Below are 27,406 nucleotides of genomic sequence, written 5' to 3'. Positions count from 1 at the left end.
CAGATGGATTACTGGAAGGACGGATTAGATGGATGTGCATTTGGAGGGCAGGCAGGTGAATGGATGGATAAGTGGGCAGGCGGCTGGATAAATGGATAGACGTGTGGGCAAGTGAATGAATGTACAGGTAGGTGAACGGATGGTGAACATATATCCTTGGCAACAGCAGGAAATGGGAATTGGCCAAGATTCCTTTCCTTTTCCTTACCGAGGGGTCAATGCCTGGGATAAGCAGGGGTTGTGATCCGCCTGCCCTGAGGGAGCATCCTCCCAGCTGAACCCTCACCTTCCCTGCGCACCTTCCTTTCCACACCCTTCTCTCTCTGAGCAGTTCCATGCACTGCGGAGGGGATCCACCATGTCCTTACACCATGCTATCCTCACGCTACCGCCAACAACAGCAAATCCGAAAGACTGACTAGGAAGGGGATGACGCTGAGGCAGAAACGCTGCAGGTACACCATCAACGGGTGTAGAACGTGCTCACCAGATCGTTCCCACTGGCGATGGACAGCGAGAGTGGGGAGTGGCCACTCCACAGCATGTTGGGGTGTGCGTTGTGGGAGAGGAGGAGCCGGACTACGTCCCTGGCACACTGAGCGGGGAGAAAGGCAGGACCACAGGTTAAAGAGATGCCCTAACTCCCAGGAGCACCTGACGCGGATCATTAACTCAAATGCCATAAAATCAAGCTGGTCACTTAACTGCTCTTTCCTCCACACCAGCACCTTGCCTGGCACACAAAGACCGTTCTGAATTTTGGACGGTTGCATGGATAGGTGCGTGGACGGCTGGGTGGATCCTCAAACTGGGAAGATGTTTTCTATACATACATCACTTCCAACACAAAACAGGAAGGACACACGATGCACAAACTGCTTTACAGTTTGTTTCCAAAGGAAAAGGGAGAGTCAGGCCCACGTGACTATGGTAGCCAGGCTGGCACATGGCAGGTGTGGCCCCAGGGCTCAGGGATCGTGGAGGGCACCAAAGCACAGGAGAAGCCCGGCCTCAGCAAAAGGGGAGCATTCCATGCGGGAAGGGCTCACCCTTGCCCTTCTCCCCGGGGACCCCTCAGCTTTCCCCTCTCTCCCTCCTCTTCTCCCCGAAGTGCTGAAAGTCCTTGTAGCTTTGATTACCCCGCCCCAAGGACTCTTCCAGGCTCCAGCCCCCCCTGCAGGTGTGCAGACCCAGTGGGCTGGTTGGGCTGCCTCCAAGCCCCCTGCCCTTCCCCCACCCCGGCCAGCCCAAGCCTGCTGAGGGGATTCTGGAAAAGCCTCCCCTCCTCTGCTCTCTGCTGAAACACGGATAGCTCAGAGTGGTGGCCTGAACCCAAGGAGGCTTTTACCAGCGATGCTGTGAAACAGGGAGGCATGTGGGTGCCTCCCACCTGCCCCCCCTAGCACTGCCCTGCACCCACCCTCATGCAGATCCTCATACTATCAGGGCAGCCTGATCACTACCCTGTGCAGAGGCAAACCACCCACCCATGCCACTGACCCAAGAGACCGGCTATGATTTCCGTTTTATGGGCGGGTAAACTGAGGCCCAGTTTACTATGTGCTCTGAGGTTTGTCGACCCAGGCTGCGCTGGCCTACAGCATAAAACCAAGGTTTGGTTCCCTCCACAGCCACTCGGCCTCCTCTGACAGGTTCCTGCACCCGCCTTGCTGACAATTAATCCCCAAGGCAACAGGAGGCCTGACCTCAGACAGAGAGTCACAGCTCAGGGCTCCACAAAACAGGACCACCCCGGGGGTCCCGAGTCCAGATGGTGACTGACAGGGCTGCTGGCTCACGGCCCTGCCCCCAACACGCGCACACACAGAGCATGTGCACAAATGTATGCACACACGTGTACTGACCTACAAGTACAAGCTCACACGCAGACATGCGTGCACACCGCACACACACGGACACACTCATGCGCACACACCCAAGGCACTCGCACACGTGTTCAGATGCACGCGCACACACACTCCCTGCCCCGCTCACCTTGTAGTTGTCCTCACGCTCACAGGCCACGTGCAGAGCTGTCCTGCCCCCCTCGTCTGGCACAGACGTGGGCTTGCTGTAGTAGATGCTGGCAGGGCCTGCTTCGTGGTTGAGCTTCAGGCTTGAAGGCAACAGGTCTAGCTGTGGACAGACAGAGGGAGCAGGTACTGGCCCCCAACCTCTCCCCCAAGTGCCAGGCTGGGCCCCTGCAGGTACGAGCTCCCACAGAGGAGCACCAGCAAGAGGCCCCCCTCCCCAGACGGCGGGTCTGAGCGCCCTCCTGCAAAACCCTCTCGCAGGCCCAGTGCAGCCACCACCTGCCCCGGCGGGGGTCAGAGCTGGGCCCCCACCCATCTGGGCCGTGCCCGCAGGGAGCCGCGCCCATGCGGACAGATGCAGGCTGGCTTGGGGCCCAGAGAGCAGTAATCCACCTCGTCAGGGACCGTGAAGTGAAAGAGAATTCTGAACTGAGCCAACAGCACCGTGCAAGGAGAGGCCTCGGCACCCCGCCCCCGTGGGGCAGGACACGCACCTTGCCCAGCTTGTACACGGCGTCCTGGTCGGCGGCCCTGGCGTCCACGTCCGTGACGGCGTGGAGCAGAAGCTCCGTTATCCTGACGCCCTCCTCCCCGGGAAGGGCGGCTGCAATATGCAGGGGGGTGAGGGCCCCCAGCTGCAGAGGCGACAAAGGTAGGGGTGAGGGCCGGCTCCCAGGTGGGCGGCACCCCCAAGGCCCACCCCTCTCAGAAACCCCACAGCACTGCGTTCTCCCCGGTCTCGCTGTGACATGTGGGACCACGGGGCCTGCCCACACTGGAGCACAGACACGTGCACTTCAGCTCCTAAGGCGTTTCCATCCGCCTGGCCTGCGGACAGCGCGCGGCCCTGCCTTCCTTATGACCAACTGTCCCTTCCTTCCTCCGAGCAAAGCCCCTGCCCTTCCTGCCGGACCCCCGTTCGGATGCCACAGCGCGGATGGCCACGCGGCTCCCGACTCCAACCCCTGGCGGGACCTGTCCCTTCTCCCCCCGGGCCATCCGGGAGAGACTGGCAGGAGGACCCTCTCCAGCTCTGGGCGCTGCTGGGTCTGGGCCGGCCCGACGGAGCTGTGACAGCCCGGCCAGCAGCCTGCGGCAGGCCCGGGGTCCAAGCGGAGAGCGGCCGGCTGCCGCAAACCCGAACCCCCAAACCAGGCTCTCAGGGTAACAGCAGGTGCCCGTGGAGGACGCTCGGGAGGACGTCAGCCCCCGGCGCACGGGCGTTCCCCGGGCCTCCGCTCATCCGCCCAACGTCAGACTAGAGCCAAACCGCGCCTGCAGACAGGAGCGCGAGCGCGAGCGACAGACGCCTCATCGGGAGGAGAGAACGGGGGAGCGCGCGAAGGCTCCGTGCCGAGCTTACGAGCTGCCACCTTAGCTTCGACGCGGAGTCCCACCCGCAAGCCTAGAAGGGCATCACGGAATTACCCCGGACGCCCCGCGGACATTCTACTCTCCGGCACTCACGTTACGTCCACGCAGAGAACGGGTGCACGGCCTGGCCGACGAGCTGGTCACGGGAGACCCACAGGCCGCCGAGCGAGGACAAGAGCGGCCCACGAGGCCGGACACACCCGCCAGCCTCGGCCACCCCCGCCGCACGCGCACGCCCCCCCCCCCGCCGCCCGGCCCCGCCCCTACCCCCCCCCCCGCCGCACCCGCACGCGCACGCCCCCCGCACACAGCAAAGAACCCGCGTTCACATCGCCAGAGAAGAAACACTGCGAGGATCTCTCCAAACCAAGCGCTCTGACTTCTCGCCACTGACGAGCCCCCGGTCAGCCCACCCCTCCCGCCTCTCCGGACCCCTCCCCACCCCCGCGGGGGGTCCTACCTCAGGGGGGAGCTGGATGTCCGTCCTGGCCCTGTTCTCCAGCAGCAGCTTCACCCCGGCCACGTCCCCGGCCTTCACGGCGAAGAACAGGGCCTGCATGGGCACGCGGCACAGGTTGGGGTCCGCACCTCGGTGCAGCAGGAGCCTGATGGTCAGCCACCTGCTTCTGTGTCTGCAAGGATCGGTATGACAGAGTCACGGGCCGGAGGCCAGGCACAGGACAGCACCCCCGGTCAGCACCGGCGCTCCCTGGGAGAGGCGGCTCGGGAGCCCCAGCATTCACAGCCCCTCAGCATTCGTTCCGAGACCTCCCGGCCCTGCCCTGCGCCAGGGCAGCTCCCCATCGCCAAACCACACTGGGCTGGCCAGCCCAGCCCAGCTCGAGTCCAGCTGCAGCCCTGCCCCGCTCCAGCCTCGGGTGGTCGCTCAGCCTTGCTGAGGTCATCTGTGAGATGGGGCATGAGGTGGGACTAGCCCTCCCTCCCAGGGTGGCCATGAAGTGATAGAGCACCTAGTACACATAGGGCACGACATTATACCCAGACGACACGCACACACATGCACACGACACATACACATGCACATACACACATTGCATGCACACACAGATGCACACCACACACACACAACACATATACACATACCACACACGTATATACACATGCAACACATGCACACCACACACACCCACTGCGTGCACACATACAGAGATACACACCACACACACGCACATACAACACATGCACACACATGCACCACACACGTAGACACAAGGAACACACACATACACGTATAATTCACGTATACCACATGCATACATATATGCACACGACACACACGCATGCAAATCATGCATATTCAGCACGCACACACCATGCATATCACACACGTGCATGTACTACACATACATACAATATACACAACACACAACCACACCATACACATACACACCTACATACATACACACACACGTCCATGTGTGCACACACACAGTGACACACAGAGCTCTTATGAGGAGCACAGAGCCGGCATCAGTGGGGAAGCTTTGCCGAGACCCGACTGGCCAGGACAACAGCCCCACTAGGCAGGGAGGTCAAGGTGGTGAGGAGCCAAGCAGGCTTTAAGAACGGCTAAGAGGGCGGGAGGGTGGAGGGTCTGGCCCATTCTGCGGGCCCCACCGCTGCCGCAGCACTGGGTAGGGCAGACAAGAAGGCAGTGGAGAGGCAGGGTCGGTCTACAGCAGCAGTTCTCAAACGTCCTGTTCTTGGGCCCCCTCTCTGCTCCTAACATCATCCAAGGACCCCAGAGAGCTTTGTTTATGCAGGTTCCATCCACCCATGTCTACTGTATTACAATTAAAATGAGAAAAAAAATTTAAACACGAATACATTTAAAAAGTAACAATAAACCCATTGCATATTAACAAAAATAACATTTTTATGAAAAATGTGTACTTGGCTGCATCAGAATCCAGCGCTGCGAGGGCTCCCAAGTGTGCGTAAGTCTGGGACATCGGGACCTGGTCGCCTGGGAAGACCTGAGCTCTCCCCCCCACACTGACACGCATCATTAGACACTATGGGGGAGGGGGTGCACGGCCTCCAAAATGCCAGTTTCCACTTGAGAACCAAGATGCCATCGCTGGCACACACCCTGCCGGCTGCCCCCCTAAAGCGTGAGGCTCAGTGTGTGCACAGGGATGAGTGACCCTAGTGTGCCAGCTGGTCGTTCTTGCAAGGAAGAGCTGCGTCGCATGGGGGACCATGGCAAGCACCCTTTGCAACACACGCTATTGGAGAAGCGCTTTCCTCGAGGAAAACGTCCGACTGGTTTGGAGATGTGCTTCGGCATCCCACCCATCTGGTCACAGAGTAGTAGAAAGCCATGAACTCAGGGTCAAGATTTAAAGAGTGAGTCCTTGGCCTCTACTGCTTCATCAAGTGCATTCTCAACGGTGCATTCTCTTATGCGCGTGGGCCCAGGGAAGAGATGTGGTGTGGGTGTCCCAAAGCGAAACGGCAGGTGACGTCTGAGGATTGTTATGCGGATCATCTCCACCTACAAACTCCCCAACAGGGTCTGGGACACCTGGGGGCACGCTTTGAGAGGGCAGGGGGTGAGTGTATGTGAGCGTGTGTGTAGGATAACTTGCAGGGTGTGTGGGGAGGGGTCAAGTGTGTGCAGATGAGTTGTGTAAGCAGGTGAGTGCATGTGTGAATGTGTTGGACAAGTGGGAGTGTGTGCAGGCAAGTGTGTGTGTGAGCACCTGCATGGTGCCCTCCGCCCTGTGGCAGCCGAGGCACCCTCCCTGGATTCTCAGTGCCACTGTCCCCCTGATGTCATAGCCAGGCCCCCAGCCTGGAGCCACACAAAACGTCCCTGGAGGCCATGCACAGGACGGGCCCCACGGCATCCCTATAGGCTTGGGGGATGTGGGACACGCACCTCCAGAAACGCTCCCTCCTGGCGGCCGGGGAAGTGATGCTGGCCCACTGAGCCTGAGCTCCACCCCTGAAAGTGACCCTCGGCCCCGACACCCACACTCCAGCAACCTACTCGATCATGGCCAGCGCCACCTTCCTCATGGTGCCCTTTACCGGGCCGGCGGTGCTGAGTGAGGAGGCCTTCAGCATGCTGTAGGCCTGGGCGCTCTTCCGCAGGAGGTCCTGGGACAGTGTGATGGAATAGTTGCGCACACAGATGCCAGACTCAAAGTTCGTCTCCTGGCTTCCCAGCCTGTGCCCGTCCAGACTCCCTACCGCACAGTCCAGCCCCTTCTCCAGGTCGCCGACGCTGCCCTGCGATGACAGACGGTCCGACTTCGGGGGGTTGCCCCCCAGGTTGGGGGACTCCTGAGACGGCCGGGTGCCTGCAGAGAGGCTGTCCTCCTCATCACCCCATGCAGCCGACTTCTGCTCCTGGCTGCCCGGGGGGGGGCACCAATTCCTCTAAATACACAGGCTCCTTGGCCACTTCGAGGAATGAGAAGGCATGGTTGGGATTTACTGGCATATTTGAAGCTTCCTTTGGGAAGTACCGAAAAAAGAAGGAAAATCACTAGAAGAAAGAGTCAGAGTGACACCCCCATGAAGCTGACTTCTTTAGCGAGGACCAGCGCTCACGGCAGACAGCATTCTTCAGGCACCGAGGCGGACAACGCTAAAACACTTTGCAAAAGTCCAGGGAGGGAAGCAAACCCGTCAGGGCATCGTATGGAAACCTGAGCCACACAGCAGCCACCAGCCACACGTGGCAATGGAGCTCTTGACCTGAGGCCTGTCCAGATCCGGGGTGTGCGTGAGCAGACAAAGAAAGCAGAGCGTCCCTGTCCTGACACTGATTTTACACACAGAGATAATCAATTGTGGATACACACAGTTGAATAAAATATATCATCAAAATTAATTCTACCTGTTGTACCTCTTTTTAATGTCGCTCCTAGAGACATTTATTTTTTTTTTTTGAAGATTTTATTTATTTGCAAGAGAGAGAGAGCACGTGCACAAGCAAGAGGAGGAGCAGAGGGAGAAGCAGACTCCCCACGGAGCAGGGAGCCCCACACGGGGCTCGATCCCAGGACTCTGGGATCACGACCTGAGCCGAAGGCAGATGCTCCAGGGACTGAGACACGCAGGCGTCCCAACCTTAGAGACATTTAAATGACAGGACTGGCGATGTGGCTCGTGCTGCCTTCCTGCCCGCGATGCTGCCCTGCATGCCCCACTCACAGCCTCTGCTCTCCAAGTGTGGTCCTGGGGCCATCAGCCTGGCCAAGAATGCAGATTCTTGGGCCCCACCCAAGACCCCTAAGGCAGAAACACTGGGGGTGGGGGGCACCTGGGTGGCTTAGTTGGTGAAGCGTCTGTCTTCGGCTCAGGCCATGATCTCGGGGTCCTGGGATCGAGCCCCGTGTGGGGCTCCCTGCTCAGCGGGGAGTCTCCTTCTCCCTCTGCCTCTCCCCCTGCTTGTGCTCTCTCTCTTCTCTCTCTCTGATAAATAAATAAATCTTTAAAAAAAAAAAAAAGAAACGCTGGTGGTGGGGCCCAACTCTCTGTGATCCCCCCCATAAGGGGTCAGCTGGTAGACAGAGGGGACGAGGTGGCCCCAGGGCCCTCTGCCGTGACTGTGCCTGGGTAATCTCGGGCGGCAGGTGGGGCAGCGGCTGTATTCACAGCCGTGTGGGGGATGCTCCCGGACCGGTCCCCCTCCCCCCACACGCCACTCTGCAGAGGTGCAGGTGGCGGGGAGAGGGGAGGGTGCGCTGTCCACACAGCAGCCCGGCTTCTCCTTTGACTCAGGACAGGGCGGGGCACCGGTCACAAGCTGAAGCAGCAAAAAAATCTCAACCTTGTGCGGCGTGCGAACTCGCCTGGGTTTGGACTCATTTGACTCCATTCTAGATGTTGACGTGGGAACTTGGGGAAACTGCCCCTGATGGGATCCCTGAGGACTCAAAAACTTGCTGTTTAATTTTTCAGGTGAGATGTTGGCGTCTGTGGTGTGCTAAGAACCTGTCTTTAGGGGACGGCTCTGTGGCTGAAGCCCGCTGATGTGGATGGAATTCACCCTAGACCGCGCGTGGTGGGCGTGGGGACGCGGCGGGAGCGCCACCTGCTGGCAGCTGCTTAGTCGGGGGCAGTCCCCGCAAGCGCCCCTGAACAGCCCTGTGTCTTGGAATGAGACTTTCAAAAGAAAGGCAGAAGAGGGATTTTTACCAGTATTTTAAGTGTACAAATAAAACACTTTCTGGGGCTCTCGCTGCCTTCACCAATAATGGATGAGGCTTCTTCCCCTAGAGCCAGGGTCCCCTGGAGACACTGTGGGCCTGGAGAAGCTGTGGGGACAACACTCCCAACGAAGGGGTGACAGCACAGGACTTCTGTTCCCACCATCACCTTTGAACTTGAAAGTCGTTGTTTCTGTACGTTAACAACTTCTGGGCTAGAAGGAACGTGTACTCACAAACCAGATACAAATGAATGGTGCCATAAAAGCAAAGGGACCTTACAGCTGGTTCTCAAACCCCCCCCACCTTCGACTTCCTGCGGGCTCCTCAGCTCCCGCCTCCCCGGAGACCTCTCCCTGCCGCCTGCACACAAGACCCACCCAGGGCAGCAAGGACCCGGGCTCTGAAGGGAACTGAAGGCAGGGAACCGAGGCCTGCCCTGGAGAAGCAGGGGCAGGGCCGTGTCTTGGTAACTGAGGAACTCTGCCCGCCTCTTCTCAAAGAAGAAATTCAGGAGACAGGGTTAAGGTGAGACAAGAGTCCCAGCAAGGGGACTTTTTCCAGCACCATTCCCTCACCTGCCCAGGAGGGGCCCTGACCACGAGGACAGAAAGCTGCAGCCCCCACGGAAGGCTTGCTGGGCGGAGGTCAGTCCCAGGCTGGGCTGGCCTCACAGGGCTGACAGTTAGGGTCCAGGGTTCCCCGAGGGGTGTGCAGACACGGCCCCTGTGGCCGGCACTCAGGAGACAGGCCACGGAGGTCGCCCTGCACTGCAGAGAGCGGGCCCTCGGGCGCTGCCCAGCCAGCTGTGAGGCCCCGAGCCTGCACTGGAATGGAGGCATACAGGGGCGCCCCTGCAGCGGCGGCAGGGCTCAGAAGCTCCCGGACGGATGAAACGCCGGACCACCAGGTGATCCTGCGATCCCATGGCTGGGGGTGCATCCCAAACAACCCCAAGCAGGAGTTCACGCTAACGCTTGACCGGGGACTTCCGGGCAGCTCTATTCACAACGGGCAAAGGGGTGCCTCACTCCTGAATCACCAGCCTTCCCTCCCTCCCTCTGAGTCTCGTTCCCTGGGACCCACAGGAGGGGTCTTGGGCCGACTGCTGTGCATGTGGCTCGGATAAGACACATAGCCCTTGGCGTTGTGGCAAGAGCTCAGGACGCTGAGCGGTCATGCTGGCTCCGTCCCTGCCTCCCACTCCCTGCCCACGGGCCGTAGTGTCCCTTCACCCCAGCTAAAGCCGATCTGCACATAGACAGGGAGACCGGAGACCGCGGCCAGGAGAGATGGACAGGGGGTAGGGTACAGGGTGCTACAGACGCCAGGCCGGGCTGCAGGGTCGAGGGGCTGACCTGGGGCTTGGGTGCCGTCCGCTCAGCGATGTTGGGCTTGAAGCACCTGGACGGGTAGTAGAGTAGGAAGCACATGCTGAGTGCCGTGAGGCCCTCGTCTGTGTACTTGTTCACATCGGCCCCGTGGTCCAGCAGAAGGTTGATAATGTCGTTGTGACAATGAACCTGGGGGGAAGAAGCCAGCCTCGTGAGGACAGCAGGTACCTGACTCAGAGACAGCAGTGTGGGAAGATCAACACGCCCCAGCCTCTCTGCCATCTGACCCTATGCACCCCACTTATGGCTGGGAGGACAGCAGCCCCGCAGAGGGGAGAGGACCCCAGACCGTCACGGATCCACCGTGCCGGGGGCACCCCGCATGGGGACTTACGGCAGCCGCGGCGAGCACAGTGTAGCCCTTGGCATCGGCCACATTGGCGCTGGCAAGGTCATCCCTGAGGATCCCGTAGATCCAGTCGTAGTCCCCTTCCCCAGCCCTCAGGATCATGTCCTTGGCAAGCCGCTCCTTGGGCCCACTACACGCAAAGCTTCTCCGGTCCCCCTCCAGGATGGCACCCATGTTCCAGCTGCTGTGGGCCTTCTTGTTCCTGGCAACACAGTGGGCCTCAGTGGTGTTAGGCCAGCTCAGGACCCCCACTCAGGACCCTCTTTCCCCTACCCCTTCTCTTCATTCCTCACCCGGCCCTGCCCCAGGCCCTCTTCCTCCCCTTACAGTCCACTCCTCAGGCACCCTGAGCCCTGGGGGCCGCACCACTGAGCAGTCACAGTTAGCATGGATGCAGCACTGTGGTGTGACTCGCGGCCCTCAGGTGCAGATGCTCAGGCTCATCGTGGGCCCTGCACATCCCTGATTCATCGGTCCCTTCATGTGTGCTGGGAAAGGGGCTCTCATAGGAGGGGCCCCGGGCGGGAAGGAGGCCAGGCACACACATGGGCCTGGCACTCAGCACCAAGCACTCATACCCCACCTCTGCTCATTCACTGTTTGAGTAGATAACATGCAAGTCCCATGGCCCGTTCACCAGCACACACTTAAGCCTCCTGTGTACACATAACCTCCTCCACAGTCAAGAATCTATGGATTTATGGCACCTTCTGTGCCCAACAGTTATCAACAACTACTGGTTCAGCTGACGTCTGCATGATGGATGGACAGACAGATGGCTAGGTGGATGGGTGGAGGGGTGGGTGGGTAGACGGAGGGAGGGAGGGAGGGAGGGAGGGGTGGAGAAATTAGGTGGGGGGATGCATGAATGCAACAGTAGCCAGCCACTTGTGCTTACCAAACATAAACTCTAAAACAGTTCAGTGATTTCAGAGGACAAAGTTCAGTAAACAAATGAAAATATTCTTGAAAATTTTAACTTAAAATACCAGTTTTCATCAGGTAGCTGCTAACTTTTCCAGGGCTGGGGTGGGGAGGAAGGGTGTCTTTGGAGACCAACGGAGCACTTCATCTTTCCCAGCCAGAGGCTCCGCCGGCCGCCAGCCCCCAGCCTACTCCTACCCTGCTCTCCCACCCTTGGCTCTCGGCTCAGATCCGTACTCATACATCAGGGTAACAGCAGGCCCTTCTGCTTGTGTGGACCTCGCGTAGATACCCAGCCTACTGGACACCTAGTCACAGACATGACCTGCAGAGGCTGGGGCGCAGGCTCCAACCGGTACAGAGAAAACACACACAGGGTCCCAGAACCAGGATTTGAACTCAGCCCCATCAACTCAGGCGTTGACCCTATTCCACAGCCCCTCGCGAGGCTCTACACTCTTCTCGGGCCTACCCTGGCTCCATGCTCACCAAGCAACCCCCTGACAACTCCTTCCCCCAAGACCAGGTGAGCAGGATCCAGCGTCCCAATACCCTGTGCCAACATCGATGGCCCCCGCACCTGCCTGGCCCACCCCTCTCCTCGCAACCCGGGGACATGTCCCTGCTCACAGGCCCGGCATGGCTTTCCCTCCGCCTCCATCGCTGGGCTGCCTCAGTCAAACAGAAGCACACTCGCTTTAACCTGACAAATAACCCTGCAAGTTACCCAGCCAGGCGCCGGAGGCCTCCAGGGGCCCAGCACTGAGTGCAAGCCTGTCAGCGGCGGGAGGAGCAGGCCTGCCAGGCGCTGAGGTGAGAAAGAACCATGTGACGACTCACCTGTACTTGTAAGCTTGCTTCTGGATTTTGACCATCAAAGGGGTCTCATTTTTTATAAACCAGGGTTCACCGTCCTCAACAAATGGAGGGATATCATTAAGGAAGATCAGGGCATCTAATTCTTTGCGGAAAGAGCAGGTCATGGGCAGGTGGCTGTTGTCGGTTGAGTAAATGTACATTTCTGGAGGCAGAGTTAGGTCATCATTCAGAAGAAACCGCTTATAGTCATAGAAAAAGGGGTCCCGTTCCTCATGCAGGTCCCACTCCATTTTCTCCTCGCCCAAGAGGCTGATTCTAGCAGGAGAGTGCGTGAGGAAGCCCGAGTACTCGGGGTAGTCATGTATGGAGAAGCTGCTGGGGACCTCTGTGCACAGCTTGATGAGGTGCTCCCGAAACCACAGCCCGACGTCCTGGCTGCCGTCGGGGTGGGTCTCAATGCCTGGCCCAAACCGCTCGTTGGCTTTGTACAGCCCCTGCAAAACAAAGTTCACTAGGGCAAAAGAGAGAATTCAGCAGGGCCGTCTGCTCTGCAACTGGTTTCTCAAAATCAAAAAACTAAACCTTCCCAAGAAATGTATTCATTCATTCAACAAATATTTGCAGAGGCTTAGTGTGCACCAGGCCCAGGGGCCAAAAGCAAATGTGTAAATATGGAACACATGGGTAGAGAAAGGTGCTACGGGCCTGGGGTGGTCAGGGGTGGCCTTACTGGGAAAGTGGGGACACGCCCGGGGGTCTCAGGGTGGAGCGTGTCGGGGATACCACATGTGGGCTCATTTCAGGGAACCCCTTGCAGCACTAGGGGCCTAGCCCAGGCACCCCAGCAGCATGGGGGTCGGAGATGCTGGGCACTGGGTCACAGAGACCCCAGCACGCATGAACTGAGGAGGCAGGAGGAGGAGGGGGAGGATGGGGAGGAAGGGAGGGGGTGGAGGAGGTGGAGCTAATGCTCCCTTCCAGCAACCCAGCAGAGTGCAGTGATTCCTGGACCTCTCTGGGTGCTCCCACTGGGTGGAACGGTGTCTGTGCTGCGTGGAGCATGGGTGCAGAGGGAAGGGCCAGGAGGGCCTCAAATGAAAGGCAATGCCGCCCCTCCCCACCCAAGGGAACTGGGAGAAGGGCTCCGGCACCGGGAGCTCAGAGAGAGGCCCCACTTCCCAGGAGAGCTGCATGCTCCCTGCGCTGGCACTGAAGGACGCCCGGAGGTCACCGGGATGGCCGAGGAAACAGCCTGGGCGATGTTGCGGAGGCCTGACACAGCGGGGGCATTCGGTTCACTCCTGGGAGCTGTGCCCTCATCTGTGAACCGGGCCAGGGCTGCTGAGTCAGGGCTCTCTGGCTGCAAGCCCCGCGGCTGGGCACTTGGGATGTAAGGCTCTGAGCTGCATGGCCCCGCCCACAAGAAGCTCACAGGCTACAACAGGCTAAAGAAATGAAAAGAAAATGCGCTGAGGATGACGTCACTGTGCAGGAGGTGGGGGGAGGGGGGCAGAGGTACTTCGGGAAGAAGCTGCACGGGGCACGACGTGCCACCGCAGTCTGTGAAAGTGGCTTGGTGGGGCGGGGCACATTCAACCTGGAAGCTCCTGTCACCCAGGAGGATGGAGCCACAAGATCGGTGGGCGGGGAAAAGACTGGGGACAGGGCAAAGAAAGGGGGTGCAGGGAGGCGGGCAGTCGGAAAAGCAGCTGCTGCAGACCTATGAGGAGTCCAAAGGCGTTTGTACCCCAAGAGCTGACCCAAGAGCTCCCCTTCCAGGAATCCATCATAAGGAAATAATCCCAACGTCATCAAAGCTATGGTCACACCTATGTTCACGACAGTATGTATAACAGCAAACTATAATCATACTAATAAAATGTAATCCTAATAATGGTTATGTCTGCAGGATGCAACATGTCCCAGTGTTTGTCTCTGACACACATTTACTTTGTGACCAAACAATGCCCTCCTAGGAATGAATATATCCCAGAGATCACCAACAAAAGCACGGAATGATTGATGAGCAAGACCGTCACCGCCATGCCCTTTGGCACAACAAAGCCTGGAGAAAAGCTCCCATGTGGTCAACCCTTCCCAACCAGCTGTAAGGACACGAGATGCCCGGATGATGGGAAATTGCAGGCAACCGTCGAAAGCGCGAAAAGCGCAGGCCCTGGCGTCTAAGCAGGGAGGAGCTGGCAGGCGCACGGGCTCATGGTTACACCTGCAAAGATAAAGCTGTAGAAGCAGTCACCACTGACAGGACAGGATGCCAGAGAGAAGAGAAGGGACGGACGCTGGACTCCTCTGGGTGGACCCTGTTTGCTAGATCTGCCTTGAGAAAAATATCAGTCTTTTACATAAGTTTAAAACAAAATTAAGGCAAGATTTAAAAAATCTAATCCTTAAAAAACAAAAGCAAAGCGAGTGAGTGCAGCTCTACTCCCAGGTGGTGGATTAACTGCACAGAGAGGAATTATGTCCCATGACTGGACTCAACATGCCTGTGGGGTCAGCCCCAGGAACAAAAGGGAGGCAAAGGAGCTCTGAGTTGCTTTCAGGAGTCGTGGGGTCCCAATGCTATGTTATTATTCTGAAACTGTCATACATATTTTATGAGGTAAAATAGGTAGAAATGTTGTTAATGGTTAGAAATGAGGATTTTTAAGACTAAGAGGAAAGATATGCAAATACAATACCATGGCTGTTGAGTAAAAACTCTGTATTCCTAAACTGGATTTGGAGACATCAGTATGAACCGGTGGTAAATTTTCTCATTTAGAAAATATATATTATCTAGATCTGCTACTAAAAATACTAAATATAAAAACCAAGCCAACACAGTAGTAATAAGCACCGAAACTGTGGTCTCCAAACACCATTTCCCACTGTGGAACCAGGCCTGCCAGGTAAAGTCAACTCTGAGTCCAGAGCAGGAAGTGTATGGATGAACTGGGGACAACTCCTCATCGCAAAAGGCAAGACAGCCACCAAAGCTGGAGTTGTGTCAATTGCAAGAGCCAAATGAAAAAGGCTCCCCTGACCAAACAGTGCCAACTGGGCATCGAAAAGCTTAACGACTGCAATGTACAGATAAACCAAGTATATTAAAATCCATGAGTTCACAAAGATATGGAAAAACCTCACTAAGCTCCACTGACCACCACTGAAGAATGTTAGACAGTGATCACCTTCCGACTCTGACAACCAGCAAAGAAAGGGAAACGATCAAGTGTCATTTTGCTTTTCCCATTAAACTACCTCCAAGTAACCAAACAGCTTTTATCTTGCAGATAAAAGAATTCTAGTTCACATGGGCGCCTGGGTGGCTCAGTCGGTTCAGCGGCTGCCTTCGGCTCAGGTCATGATCCCCGGGTCCTGCGATCGAGTCCCGCATCGGGCTCCCTGCTCAGTGCAGAGCCTGCTTCTCCCTCTCCCTCTGCCATTCCCTCTGCTTGTGCACTTCTGTCTATCTCTCTGTCAAATAAATAAATAAAATCTTTAGAAAATAATTCCAGTTAACAAATGGAGGAGGAATCATAGATTTAGAAGGTCACTGTCTTACACCCTCCCATGAAATAACGGTCATCGGTATTCTCCAAAATCAGGAGAAGTTAAGACGAGACCGCCATCGTAACAGATGGGATAGGACAGCAGACCCCGGCCCCCACTGGCCAATCCTGACATCACGGGAAGAAAGACAACCAGACATGTGTCTCCACATGTGGTTTTTGACAAAGATGCAAAGGCCAGCAGTGGAGAGAGGACAGCCTTCTCAACCGACGGCAGGGGGCCAGCTGGACACCCACGGGTCAGACGGGACGGGAGGAGGGCTGACCCCCGCTTCACGTGAAATGCAAAAGTGAACTCAAAACAGATCGCGGACCTAAACGTCAGTGCTAACACCATAACACGTAGACGAGAACACAGACAGAAATCTTGGTCACCTGGGGTTAAGCAAAGATTTTGTAACTAGGATATAAAAAAAAGCAAGAACTAGGAAAGAAATATTGATAAGCCTAAGAGTGGCTAAAATGAAAACAGCAGACAAAGCCAAGCACTGACAGAGATGTGGAGCAAGGACAACGTTCACACGTGATGAGCTGAAACGGAACAGGCACAGCCACTTTGGAAAACCACTTGGAGGTGTCCTATAAAATTCATCATACACTTAACATATGACCAGCAGTCCCCTCCCAGGTATTTATCCAAACGCAAAAATAGACATACATGCACGTGAGGACTTGTAATCAAATGTTCTTAGCAGCTTCATTCGTAATAACCAAAAACTGGAAAGATCAAATCAAAACCGTGTATCATATCCACGCAATGGAATACTGCCTCCCAGTAAAAGAAACGAATCGCTGACATATGCAAATACGTCTGAATCTCCAAAGAATCATGCCCTACACCAGAGAATTCACACAGGAAGTGCCCCCCGCGGCAGGGTCCCAAGGACCTGAAATGACAGGAAAGGAAGACCTGTGCTAACGAGCAGAGCAGGGTCACTGGGGGCTGGCAGAGGGAGGGGCTGGACAATGAGCCTCAGGGCCTTGGGGGGTTTGCGCGTGCTCACGAACGCACACATGTGCACAAGACACCATATATAAAGGTTTATAGCAGCTTGATTCATAACCACCCAAAGCTGGAAACTAGCCAACAGCTGGGACAACTGTGCAGGAGCCGGGTGCTGCCCAAGCGCTCAGCACTAAGGAAGGACCTACCGGCTCACTACAACGCAGGTGGATCTCCAACGCATTTTGCTAAGTGAAAGGTCTACATATTGTATTTTGTTAACAGGACATTCTTGCCAAGGTAAATTAGAGGCCAAAGGACGGGCCAAGAGCTGGGGTGAGAGGAGAGACCGGTCCCAAAGGGTCACGGGTAACATCGGGGGATGGAACGGTCCAGTGTGTTCACACAGCTCTAGGCTTGCGAAACTGTATATATACTAAAGTGGGTGGGGTTTACTGTGAGGAAATAGAAGGAGGAAATGTATCTTATCTGCAAATTTCAAGACACTATATGTGGAATGACCCAGTTTATGTATAAAAAAACTAAACATTTATGGTGCATTTACAGTTGACTCTAAAGGACACACAGCGCGCTGATACCCAGACCTATTCTGGAAAATGGATCCGGAAGAGGCCTGTCTTCTCACTCATGTTCTTCTTCTCATGAGCCTTATTATTGTATTTTATTACTGGTACTGTTTTAATCTCCAAAAATAAGAAAGCTACCACTTGTTGCACAAATAAAATTCCCCAGAACCTAAATATCCTTTTATCCAGTGGCCTGAACACACAGGACCCCACCTCTCCTCTGCATAAGAGGCACATCCGCCGCTCCCCTGCACACTAGGTGGCCCCACCTCCCCCCTGCACACGGGGAACATCCGCCCCTCCCTTGCACAAAGGACGGCCCCGCCCCTCCGCTACACAAAGGGCGGCCCCACCTCTCCCCTGCACACGGGGCACGTCCGCCCCAACCCTGCACACAGGGCGGCCCCACCCCCCCCACCCCCGCACACTGGGCTGCTTGCCCCTCACCTGGAAGAGCCTGGTCTTCTGGTACATGGTGCCGTAGCCTTCTCGGTAGCTCAGGTAAAACATGCCGGTGAAGCTGGAACCATCGGGCCACAGGTAGGTGCCCAGCCCGTGGCGGTGGTCACGGTAAAACTGCCCGCGGTAAGACTGTGAAGAGAGCCCCGAGCCGGACGCGCCTGAGAAGCCGCTCCTCCCCGCCTTCCAGAGCCACTCTGGCCACAGGCCCCCTTCAAGCTGGGTGCATGCTGTCTGTTAGAGATGGTCACCTACGTGCCGCAGAGCAGGTGCCAGGCGGTCCGCGCCCCAGTGGCCGCGCTCGCCCTCGCCTGCCCTAGCTCAGGCAGGGGCATTTGGACAGGTGTTGCTACAGCCATGACCGGGTTTGGGTGGGAGCGGGCTCCACTCAGGAGCTCTGACCCGGGCTCAGCTCCATCCTGCCTGGGTTCACAGGCTGCAGGCTGGTCTAGGCAGGGGAGGGGGCACCAGCCTCGGGCTCCCCTGCGTGGCCCCAGGGGCAGGCTGTGGACCCTGGTGGGGAGCACTGGTGTGGCTTTGATTTAAAACGCCTCCACAGGGCGCCTGGGTGGCTCAGTTGGTTAAGCGACTGCCTTCGGCTCAGGCCATGATCCTGGAGTCCCGGGATCGAGTCCCGCATCGGGCTCCCTGCTCAGCAGGGAGTCTGCTTCTCCCTCTGACCCTCTTCCTTCTCGTGCTTTCTATCTCTCATTCTCTCTCTCTCTCAAATATCTCTCCCAAATAAATAAATAAAATCTTTAAAAAAAAAATAAAAAAAAAAATAAAACGCCTCCACACTGAGCCATGGATGCAGGCCTATGTCTGCTCTTGTCCCAAGCCCCACCGATGTTAGGGGCGGGTCTGTCCGAGTCTGCCCCTCTACTGGGGCCTCAGGAGGAAAAAAGAATGTGATGCCCATTCCGAGCACTTTCCAACAGCCAGTCCGGACCCTGGGGCATGGCTGACAGCCTCTTTCCACACCAGGAGCAGGCCGGGTCCCGCAATGCTCACAGACCACTCTGGAGGAATGGATGCTGCCTGCTGCCTGCTTAGTGTCCCTTCTCTTTCCTCTGGTGATGGAGAGGACTCCCTGGGGGGTTGGCGGTGGCCTGACCTCAGCCCCCAGGCACATGGTACCAAGCCTGGCCAACCTGAGGACTCCTGACCCCGAGCCCCAGCCCTGACTTGGACTTGGCCACAGGACCCCTGCCCAAGCCAGACTAGTGTCCTGCTAGGGCCTGTCCTCTCTTCCAGGAGCATGTGATGCAGCTCCCGTGGGCTTGCCAGATGGCGGAGGGTCAGTCTGGACCCCCCACATGGAGATAGGGAGAGAGGGGCCCAACAGGGTCATTGGAATCCCTGGATCCAGCCAAGCCTAGGGCCACATGACCCCCAGTGATGGACTTTTCAGTTCCAAGAGCCAACAAAGGCCCTTTTCAGTCTCACCTGGGTTGAACGTAGGCTCAGTTACAGTTCTGAGGAGCCTGTCCAGCACAAAGACACTCACTGAGCAGAGAGGCACTGGGCTGGGGCTGCCCATCTTCCGCCAACACCCATCTAATTAACATGGTTTTGTAGAGCAAATCAGAGTCCACCAAACTTAAAAAAAAAATGTTAACTGGCAAATTGTGTAGCACTGCAGGGGGGATATTTAACCCTCTGGTCACTTGGGTGTGTATGCATGTGGATTTCTGTCCACTCCCTGGGAGAAAGCACCGGAGGGACCCTGTCCATCATGGGCTCCATCCCTCCCTGGCCCTCCCAGACCGGGAGCCTCATCTCACCAGCCGGAGCTGACATGCTTGGTCTGGTCCTTTGAACACAGTTAACGAGTTTAAGGTCACTGCTCGTGAGTGGCATGCCCTCCTGTCCCCTGGCCTCTCCAGTTCGTGAGCTGGATGAGCGTCTGCTCAGCGGACCTGAGGTCCCTGCCAGGCAATAATGAAGCCGTGGCTCCATCACAATACCCCCGCCCAACTGTGGTCTCCCTTCACGGGGAGAACCTGGGCTCTGCAGGGCAGGTCACCCAAACCTCCCAAAAGCCATGAACGGGGCTGTGGGACACTACAGTGTTGGGAAAAAGAGAGAACCTAGCTGAGAACTAAGACAATAAACAACCCACAGGGGTCCGTGCTTGATCACTGACGTCACAGTGACTAGCATTCGTCAACAGAAGCTCCGCGCACGCTTCAGCCCCGGCTGTCCTGGCCTCTGTCCTGGTCACAGGAGGTCTGGAGGGCCCTCTGAGCGTGGGGTGCATTCCTAGCGAAGGACCGGGCCTGAACCAGGGCCCCACCAGTCCACTGCCCTTGGAGCTACTGAATCAAAGTCCCCTACCGGGACATCTTCCCATGTCACACTCATACCCATGCTCTGAAAATCTCCCCGCCGGAAGAACAGGCAGCCACAGCTTGGGTGCCGGTCATGGTGCTGCCTGAGGCCGTGGCTGCCCCACCCTCCCAGAGGCCCCCGGGGGAGCAGCTTCGGCAGCCAGTCCGCTAGGGTCTCCCCTGGGGTCCCGGACATGCCCTACTGTGTGGGTTCTAGAGCGTGCTTTCGCTTGATTGTTAAAAAGATCCTTTCCTTCTGCTTAATCTTAAATACAAAGCCATTTCACCAACATAAATACAACTTGATACAGTAATTTGTGATTTTAAAACAGTCGCCCAGAATAAGAATTTATCTTCAGTAATACTTCCCAAGCTTCGACCTGGGGACACCCAGGCCAACCGCAGGCATGACCCTGGAAGTCTGTGAGAATGTTTCTCTCCAGACATTTCTCATGTGGGAAAGACATTAGCCTGCACCCTTCCCGGCCGGTGGTCTGCACGTTCACCTCACGTCCCTCTTACGAGAGGAGAGGCCAGGGCCGCCTGGGCGCTGAGGCGGTTGAGTGTCTGACTCTTGATCTCAGCCCAGGTCTCAGGGTCATGAGATGCAACCCCATGTCAGGCTCTGAGCTGGGAACGGAGCCTGCGTAAGACTCTCTCTCCCTCCCTCTCCCTCTGCCCACCACCCCGCTCCCTCGCTCCCTCTCTTAAAAAAAAAAAAGAAAAAGAAAAAGAAGAGGAGAGAGCGGTGGCTGGCTGAGACTGGCCAGGAGGGAAGGAGCAGTGGGAGCTGGTTACCTCTCCCGTGGGCCAAGAGAATTCACCATGCCCCAGCTTCATGTCCAGCCCGAAGTCCCCTCGGTACACACAGCCATCCTGCCACTCCTGCACGCCTTGGATCAGCTGGATGTAGGCCTCTTTCAGGTCCTGCCCCCCGGGGGGACCCTCGGACTCCTCTTCCTCCTCCAGGGCCTCTGGGATGTCCCTAGGAAGGTGAAGAGCAGGGGAAGGAGGACCCACGCCGGCACAGGCCTGAGAGAACCACACGCCACCTCAGTCCTTCCTCCCACCCCCCCCCAGGGCAGACGCTGTTGCTACCCCCATTCTGCAGAGGGAAACTGAGGCACGGGGCTGCAGTAATGGCCCAAGTGCACAACCTGTGTCTGTCTCACACGGCTGAATGGCTGCCAGTGCTCTGGAGGCACGACCAGCTCTACTACCTGGAAGCAGATGGTTGCCCCACTCCAGCTGTTTGTGGGGCGAGCCTGTGCCCTCTTCCAGTCCACAGTGCCCCGGCAGGAAGTGGACACTTGGGAGACATGCATGGACCAATGAATGGTCTAAAGAAGGAGAAGGAGCTGTGGTCCAAGAGGACCAGCAAGCTGACCAGTAAGACAGACAGATGGAAGGCTGCAGGGATGGGTGGGTGCACAGCAAGGGGCAGAGAATGGGCATCAAGGTGAGTTCGCGTCTTTTCTGCTCTTGCTATCTAAAAGTACAAATCCTAACTTAAAAGGGGACCTACTCCTACCCCCCATCACACACACGGCCCCCCTCTCTGCCTCCCTCTCAAGTCGAAAGGGCACCCTGGGGACTCTGCATCTTGGTGTCTCTGGTCTACGGACCTGTGCCACGGTCAGGTGGACGGTCTAGCTGGGCTGCTCAAAGCACAGAAACCTCCAGACTTTGGTCCCCTACACCAGCCAGCCCTCCCATGCCAGCTATGAGCCACAGAGGCTTAACAAAGCATTGCCCAAAGAAGGGACACAAAGTCTCCTGAGAACACAAGAATCTCCATTTGCCGTGTTATGATGCATCTGTAGAAAGAAGCCGGGAAAAATAGACACCCACATGCAACAATGATAAAATCTGGGGGCTCAGATTTGGTTTGTTTTTTCTTTGCTTACCTGTGGCTATGGGTTGAGTTGTGTCCTTACCCCCCCAACACACACACAATTCTCTATTGGAGCCCAAATCCTAGCACCTCACCATGTGACTGTACTTGGAAACAGGATCTTCACAGAGGTGACCAAGTTAAAGTGAGGTCATTAGGGTGGGCCCAGTCCAATGTGACTACCGTCCTTCAGCCAAGGGGAAGTATGGACACAAAGAAACACATGAAGAGAAGATGACATGTAGACACAGGGAGAAGACAGCCATTTACAAGCCAAGGAGAGTGGCCTGGAGCAGAGTCTCCCTCACACCCTCAAAAGAAACCACCCTGCCCACACCTTGACCCTGGACTTGCAGCCTCCAGACTGATAGACAATACATTTCTCTTGTTTAGGCCACTCAGCCTGTGGTGGCCTGTTGCAGCCCTAGCAAACTCACACACCACTTCTCTTCCCACTTGGCTGCATGGCACAGATCCTACTTCCTCAATTAAACAAATAGGAACAAATGGAAATTCTTAAAAAAATAAATGGAAATGAGTTTAAGATCAAGCAAGAACATCATTAACACCACCAGTCAGCTGTGGGGGGTCCCTGGAAATGGTCAGCTGGCAAGGTGAGCAAGGGCTTGACCACCTGGTTCTGCTGCCAAACAGGTTCCTTCCCTACACCCCTTATGACTCAAGGACATTCTTCATCGGTAAAAGAGGGGCTATGTCAGTCTGCTCAGACTATTACCAAGCCCCACAGGCTGGGCGGCTTGGATCGCACACATTTATTTCTCACAGTCTGAAGGCTGGCAGCCTGAGACCGGGGGGCCTGCAGACTCCATTCCCAGTGAAGGCCAGCTTCCTAGTTCATAGATGGCCGAGAGAGAAAGCTTTAGCTTCTCCCTCTTCTTATAAGGGAACGAATCTTATCATGGGGCCCCATCACCTCATCTAAGTCTCCTCCCCAAAAGCCCCATCTCCAGGGCTGGGTGTGCAGGTGCATGGAGGACGGATGATCCATGGAGGGGTGTGCTGGCCGGAGGAAAGCAAGGCGGCCTGGCAACCAGGGGTCTCGGGCTGGAGCCTGGAGAAAGGCAGGGGCCAGTGGGAGCGGGAGCAGCTGCAGACCGAGGCAGAGCTTCTGGGACTCCGGCCCACCCTCTGCTGGGAATGCACCCCACGCTCAGAGGGCCCTCCAGACCTCCTGTGACTAGGACAGAGGCCAGGACAGCCGGGGCTGAAGCGTGTGCGAGCTTCTGTTGACGAAAGCAAGTCACCATGACACTGGGGGTGAGGGCTTTAACATGAATTCTGGGAGTGGGGAAGAGCCAGGGAGACACAGTTCAGTCCATAACGGGGACAAATACAATAGGATTACAGGCTGGGTTTCACAAGATGCCAAGGTAAGACTCTAAGGGCAGCCCCTGGCCCAAAGTAGACCTGAGATGTGTTACATCGCTCACAGTTACCATACTGTGAAGAAGCTGTACCAACTTGGGAACTCCATAAGGCAGATGTTCCTAAGGCCACGAGAAGGTGACACAGAAAGGCAGAGTGGGTGAGCCAGAAGGAGTGTGTGCAGAGATCCAGCAGGGGCCTCCTTACCCAGTGTTGTAATTTTCCTCAGTGGTTGCTGATACAACGTTGAGGTTTTCCTGTCTCTCCAGAGACAAGCTTTTGAAGGGCAAAATAAGTTTTAGCGGTTTTTTAACACCTGCCCCAGTGCTGGATCCCAGCTAAGTGGTCCCCAGGGTCAGGCTGGGACCCCCCCTGTGGGAGCCCCCACCCCACCCCGCACCTTTTGGTAAAGAGCATATCCATTGTCCTGGAGCTCTCCAGGGTCCCCAGGTCCTCGGTGGGGGCAGCAGGCTCACCGCCCCTCCCCACCAGCTGATTTTCATAGATGTCAACATCTGGGATTTCATAATAGAAGGCTGAAGAATAACTATTTTCCATGCCTCTTGTCCTCGAACCTGGAAGCAAAGCCAGGGACCCACATTAGCCCTCAGAGCTCCTGGCGGGCGCCAGGGACAGGCCCGCAGCCCCCCATCCGCGTCAGAGAAACGAAGCCCCATCCCCCCAACCTGGTCGACGCCCCTATCCTATTGAAAACTTCCGGAGAAACCTTGGCCGGCGCCCTGAGGAGGTCCCCGTCCCTCCAGTGGGGCGGCAACCACGTTAAGGGCGGTTGGCGCCACCCTCGCACGACCTCTCAGGGCCCTGTGTTGGGCTCAGTATTACGCCTGCTACTGGCCCCAGAGGGGCCACAAACAGTAGGCGCCCCCTCCCCCACGGGCCTCTGAAGCCAGCCCGAGAGGGCTGGACGGCCAAGTGCGGGGACACGGTCCTCACCCGACCTCACACTCACAGCCTCTCAAGCCCGCCAGGCCCCAAATGTCCTGCCTGTCCCGGCCCGGGGGGGGACGGAGGGCCATGCCCAGGGGGCGTCGAGTCCCCAGCACAGGCCTCCCCCGCCGCCCCCGCAGAGCTCCGGGACACGCCCCTTCCCGGCTCCCCGCGCTCCCGCCGGGATCCCAGCCGCACCCCTGCCGCAGGGCTGCACCGAGGCTCAGAGAACTGGCTCCCACCGCTCCCGGTCCGCCCAGGGCGGCGACCAACCCAGAGCAGCCCAGAGCAGCGCCCCGAGCCGAGAGCGTCGGGTTTCCCCGGCAACCCACCCGCCGCCCACGTGCCCGCTGGGCTCTGGGCCTCCGCCAATCCCCGCGCCCGGCCCCGCCCACGGGCGTCCTCGGCCGAACGCGGGGCGCCCCTCTGTGACCTCACGGGGCCCCCGGCGCGCGCGCCCGCGCCGAGCCCCCCACGCCTCTGCGCGTGCCGGCCTTCCGTCTGAGCTCCGCCAGAGAGAGGCGCGGGGACCCGGCCAGCCCGTCTGCACCGCGGACACCGACGTCCACGTCCAGCAGAGGACGGGGAGCCCGCTCTGGGCCAAGGCGCTAAATGCGCCAACGGCCCCGCGAAGAGCGCACGGGGACCGTGTCCGTGAGACACCGGAGGAAACCAAGGCACAGTGCGGTTAACTTGTCCACCGCCACGTGCCAACACGCCGAAGAGCCAACATCTGAAGAGCTCTGCGGGACTCCGAAGCCGGTTTTTGTCGGTTCCGTACAAGTTTGTGGCAGGCACGGAGCGAAGCTTCTGGTCCGGTGCGGGGACAAGGCGACCTAGGGGCTCCAAGTCACAGAGACAAGAAGGATTAGCTGTGTGGACCGAGGCGTCACTGGAGAAGACTGCGGAGGGGGAGTCCTGAATAGGGCTTCAGAGGATGCGCAGGAGCTCTCCAAACGGGAAGGCGCGCAGTAAACCAGACTAGGAGGCGCAGAGGCACAGCGGTGGGAGACGGCTCAAGGGCTTTCCGCAGCTGAAGCCCCTGGAGCCTCTGAGAAAGGTGGGGCTCTCTGCAGGCGCGGCGTCCAGGGTCCCCAGCCCAGGCTGCCCTTTAGAACATGGGGAAAGGGATACGCAAAGCCCATGCCCAGTCCCTTCCCCAGTGGCTAGATTCTGGCTAGGGTTCTGGGGTGCTTCCTCCAGCCCTCTATCTCCCAATTCACCTCTCTCCTCCCTTCATACCTACCTGGGTTCCTGGATCCCCTCTCTCTTTACCTCTTATCCTTCCCCCTCAGGTCCCATCTCTCTGCCCTGCTCCCTCCCACTGCAGCTTGGGAATTATAAGCACAAACTAAACTGTCTTTAAAATTCCTTTTTGGGGCGCCTGGGTGGCTCAGTGGGTTAAGTGTCTGACTCTTGATTTCCGCTCAGGTCATGATCTCAGGATGGTGGCATCATGTCCCCCACATGGGGCTCTGCTCAGTGCAGAGTCTGCTTCTCCCTCTGCTCCTCCCCCCACTCCTGCTCTGTCTCTAAAATAAATAAAATCTTTAAAAATAAAATAAAATTCCTTTGCTATGAAAAGAGAAAGAGGGACGCCTGGGTGGCTCAGTCAGTTAAACGTCTGCCTTCGGCTCAGGTCATGATCCCAGAGTCCTGGGTTCAAGCCCTTCCTCAGGCTCCCTGCTCAGTAGGGAGCCTGCTTCTCCTCTCCCACTCCCCCTGCTTGTGTTCCCTCTCTCGCTCTCTTTCTGTCAAATAAAATCTTTAAAAAGAGAGAGAAATGGTCAACTTCAAGACATCCTACAAATTTGGTAAACCATACCATCTGTTGCAGGTTGAATGGCATCCCCCCAAAACATCAAGTTTAAATCCTAAGCCTTGGTACCTGTGAACGACCTTATATGGAAATAGGGTCTTTGCAACTAATCAAGTCAAGAAGTCATACTGGATTAGGATGTGCCTTAAACTAAATGACTAGTGTCCTGATAAGAAGAGGGAGATTTGGAGACCCCAAACACACAGGAAAAAATAAACTTGTTGTTTTAAGCCACCGAGTTTGTGATGTTTTGTTACAGATGAATCAGAAAAAAAACATTTACTATTATTAGAATAAAACAAAGTGCAATAGCATTGCATACAGGGTTGCAAGATAGCTACTTTTCACTGAAACGGATCCCGGAAAGACGTCCCTGAATGACACTGGCCATCAGAAAAACCTGAATAAGTCTTATGTGGCAACTATGTGGACATTAAATGATGTGGGGTTTTTTTTTAAGAATGTATTTGTGAGAGCACACGCACAAGCGGAGGGAGGGGGGAGTGGCAGAGGGAGAGGGAGAAGCAGACTCTCCGCTGAGCAGGGAGCTCAAATCGGGGCTTGATTCCAGGACCTGCAGGACCTGGAGATCATGACCTGAGCTGAAGGCAGACACAACCCACTGAGCCACCCAGAAGCCCCTAAACGATGTTAACTTTTTTAAAAGAGTGATGAACCAAAAATTAAGAAAAATAAAAATACTGGTATATGAAGAAATGAAAATTTAACAGCAAATAGTTTTATTTCATATGAACTGTGTTTTACAATAAAAGGGAAAATAAAATGCAGAAATTACAAAGGGCAATTTATTAGGAAAGCAGATAAAAGGGAACAAACATAAAGCTGTACTAAAAGGCACCTCGGCCAGCAATACAGTTACTAGTTCCTAAGAGGAAGCGAAGCCAGACAGCCCACCAACAAAACGATATAGAAGATACTGGAGGGGAGCCCCTGTCCTCCGCATGGCAGCTGGAGAAGCCCACCTCCCCGAGCCCAGCTGGGGCCCTGCTACCCGCCCCCTCCACGGCCAGATCCGCTCCGGGACGGGTGCCCGCATCGGTGAGCCACCCCCCACCCCGGGCGCAGGGACAGGCACTGCAGCTCTAGAGGCCCAGCCTCGCAGGTCGGCCCCGGCCACGGTCTATCCAGCCCAGGATGCCCGGGCGAAAACACCGGCCTCCCGCGCACGATCGCGGGTCCGGGTCCTCTACGTCCCGCCAGGGACCGCCCATGCGTCCCAACGACCCGGCCCCGCCCGCCACGCTGCGGCCAATCCCACTCGCCCGCCGGACCACGAGCCCAGCCAATGGCCGCCATCCCCATCCGCAGCCAATCAGAGGATGAGCCCCGCTCTGCCCGGCCAATGCGGAGGCAGCCAGGGCCCCG

General features: G+C 56.8%; 1 protein-coding gene and 1 long non-coding RNA gene across 2 annotated transcripts in view; one reads left to right on the top strand and one right to left on the bottom strand.

The window, feature by feature from the left end:
• ANKMY1 (ankyrin repeat and MYND domain containing 1) overlaps positions 1-24,359 on the bottom strand; it is a 36,393-nt gene extending 12,034 nt beyond the window's left edge. The window contains 13 exon segments of the mRNA XM_073888837.1: positions 488-595; positions 1,996-2,136; positions 2,528-2,668; positions 3,868-4,039; positions 6,424-6,803; positions 6,805-6,891; positions 9,952-10,116; positions 10,322-10,538; positions 12,101-12,573; positions 17,632-17,775; positions 20,772-20,958; positions 23,654-23,828; positions 24,224-24,359. Coding sequence (XP_073744938.1) covers positions 488-595; positions 1,996-2,136; positions 2,528-2,668; positions 3,868-4,039; positions 6,424-6,803; positions 6,805-6,891; positions 9,952-10,116; positions 10,322-10,538; positions 12,101-12,573; positions 17,632-17,775; positions 20,772-20,958; positions 23,654-23,828; positions 24,224-24,290 — 2,457 coding nt within the window. The 5' untranslated portion in view covers positions 24,291-24,359.
• A 290-nt stretch (positions 24,360-24,649) lies between these two features.
• LOC112836760 (uncharacterized) lies at positions 24,650-26,250 on the top strand. Its single transcript, XR_003211555.2, has 2 exons — positions 24,650-25,261; positions 26,039-26,250. It is a non-coding gene; the product is annotated as an uncharacterized lncRNA (long non-coding RNA).
• Positions 26,251-27,406: the final 1,156 nt, after the last annotated feature.

The sequence above is a fragment of the Callorhinus ursinus genome, unplaced genomic scaffold, assembly GCF_003265705.2.
Source record: "Callorhinus ursinus isolate GAN/ISIS: 27379988/994484 unplaced genomic scaffold, GSC_fseal_2.0 scaffold96, whole genome shotgun sequence".
NCBI classification, from domain to species: domain Eukaryota; kingdom Metazoa; phylum Chordata; class Mammalia; order Carnivora; family Otariidae; genus Callorhinus; species Callorhinus ursinus.
Note: the sequence above shows the minus strand (reverse complement) of the source record. Positions and strands in the feature narration are given on the sequence as shown.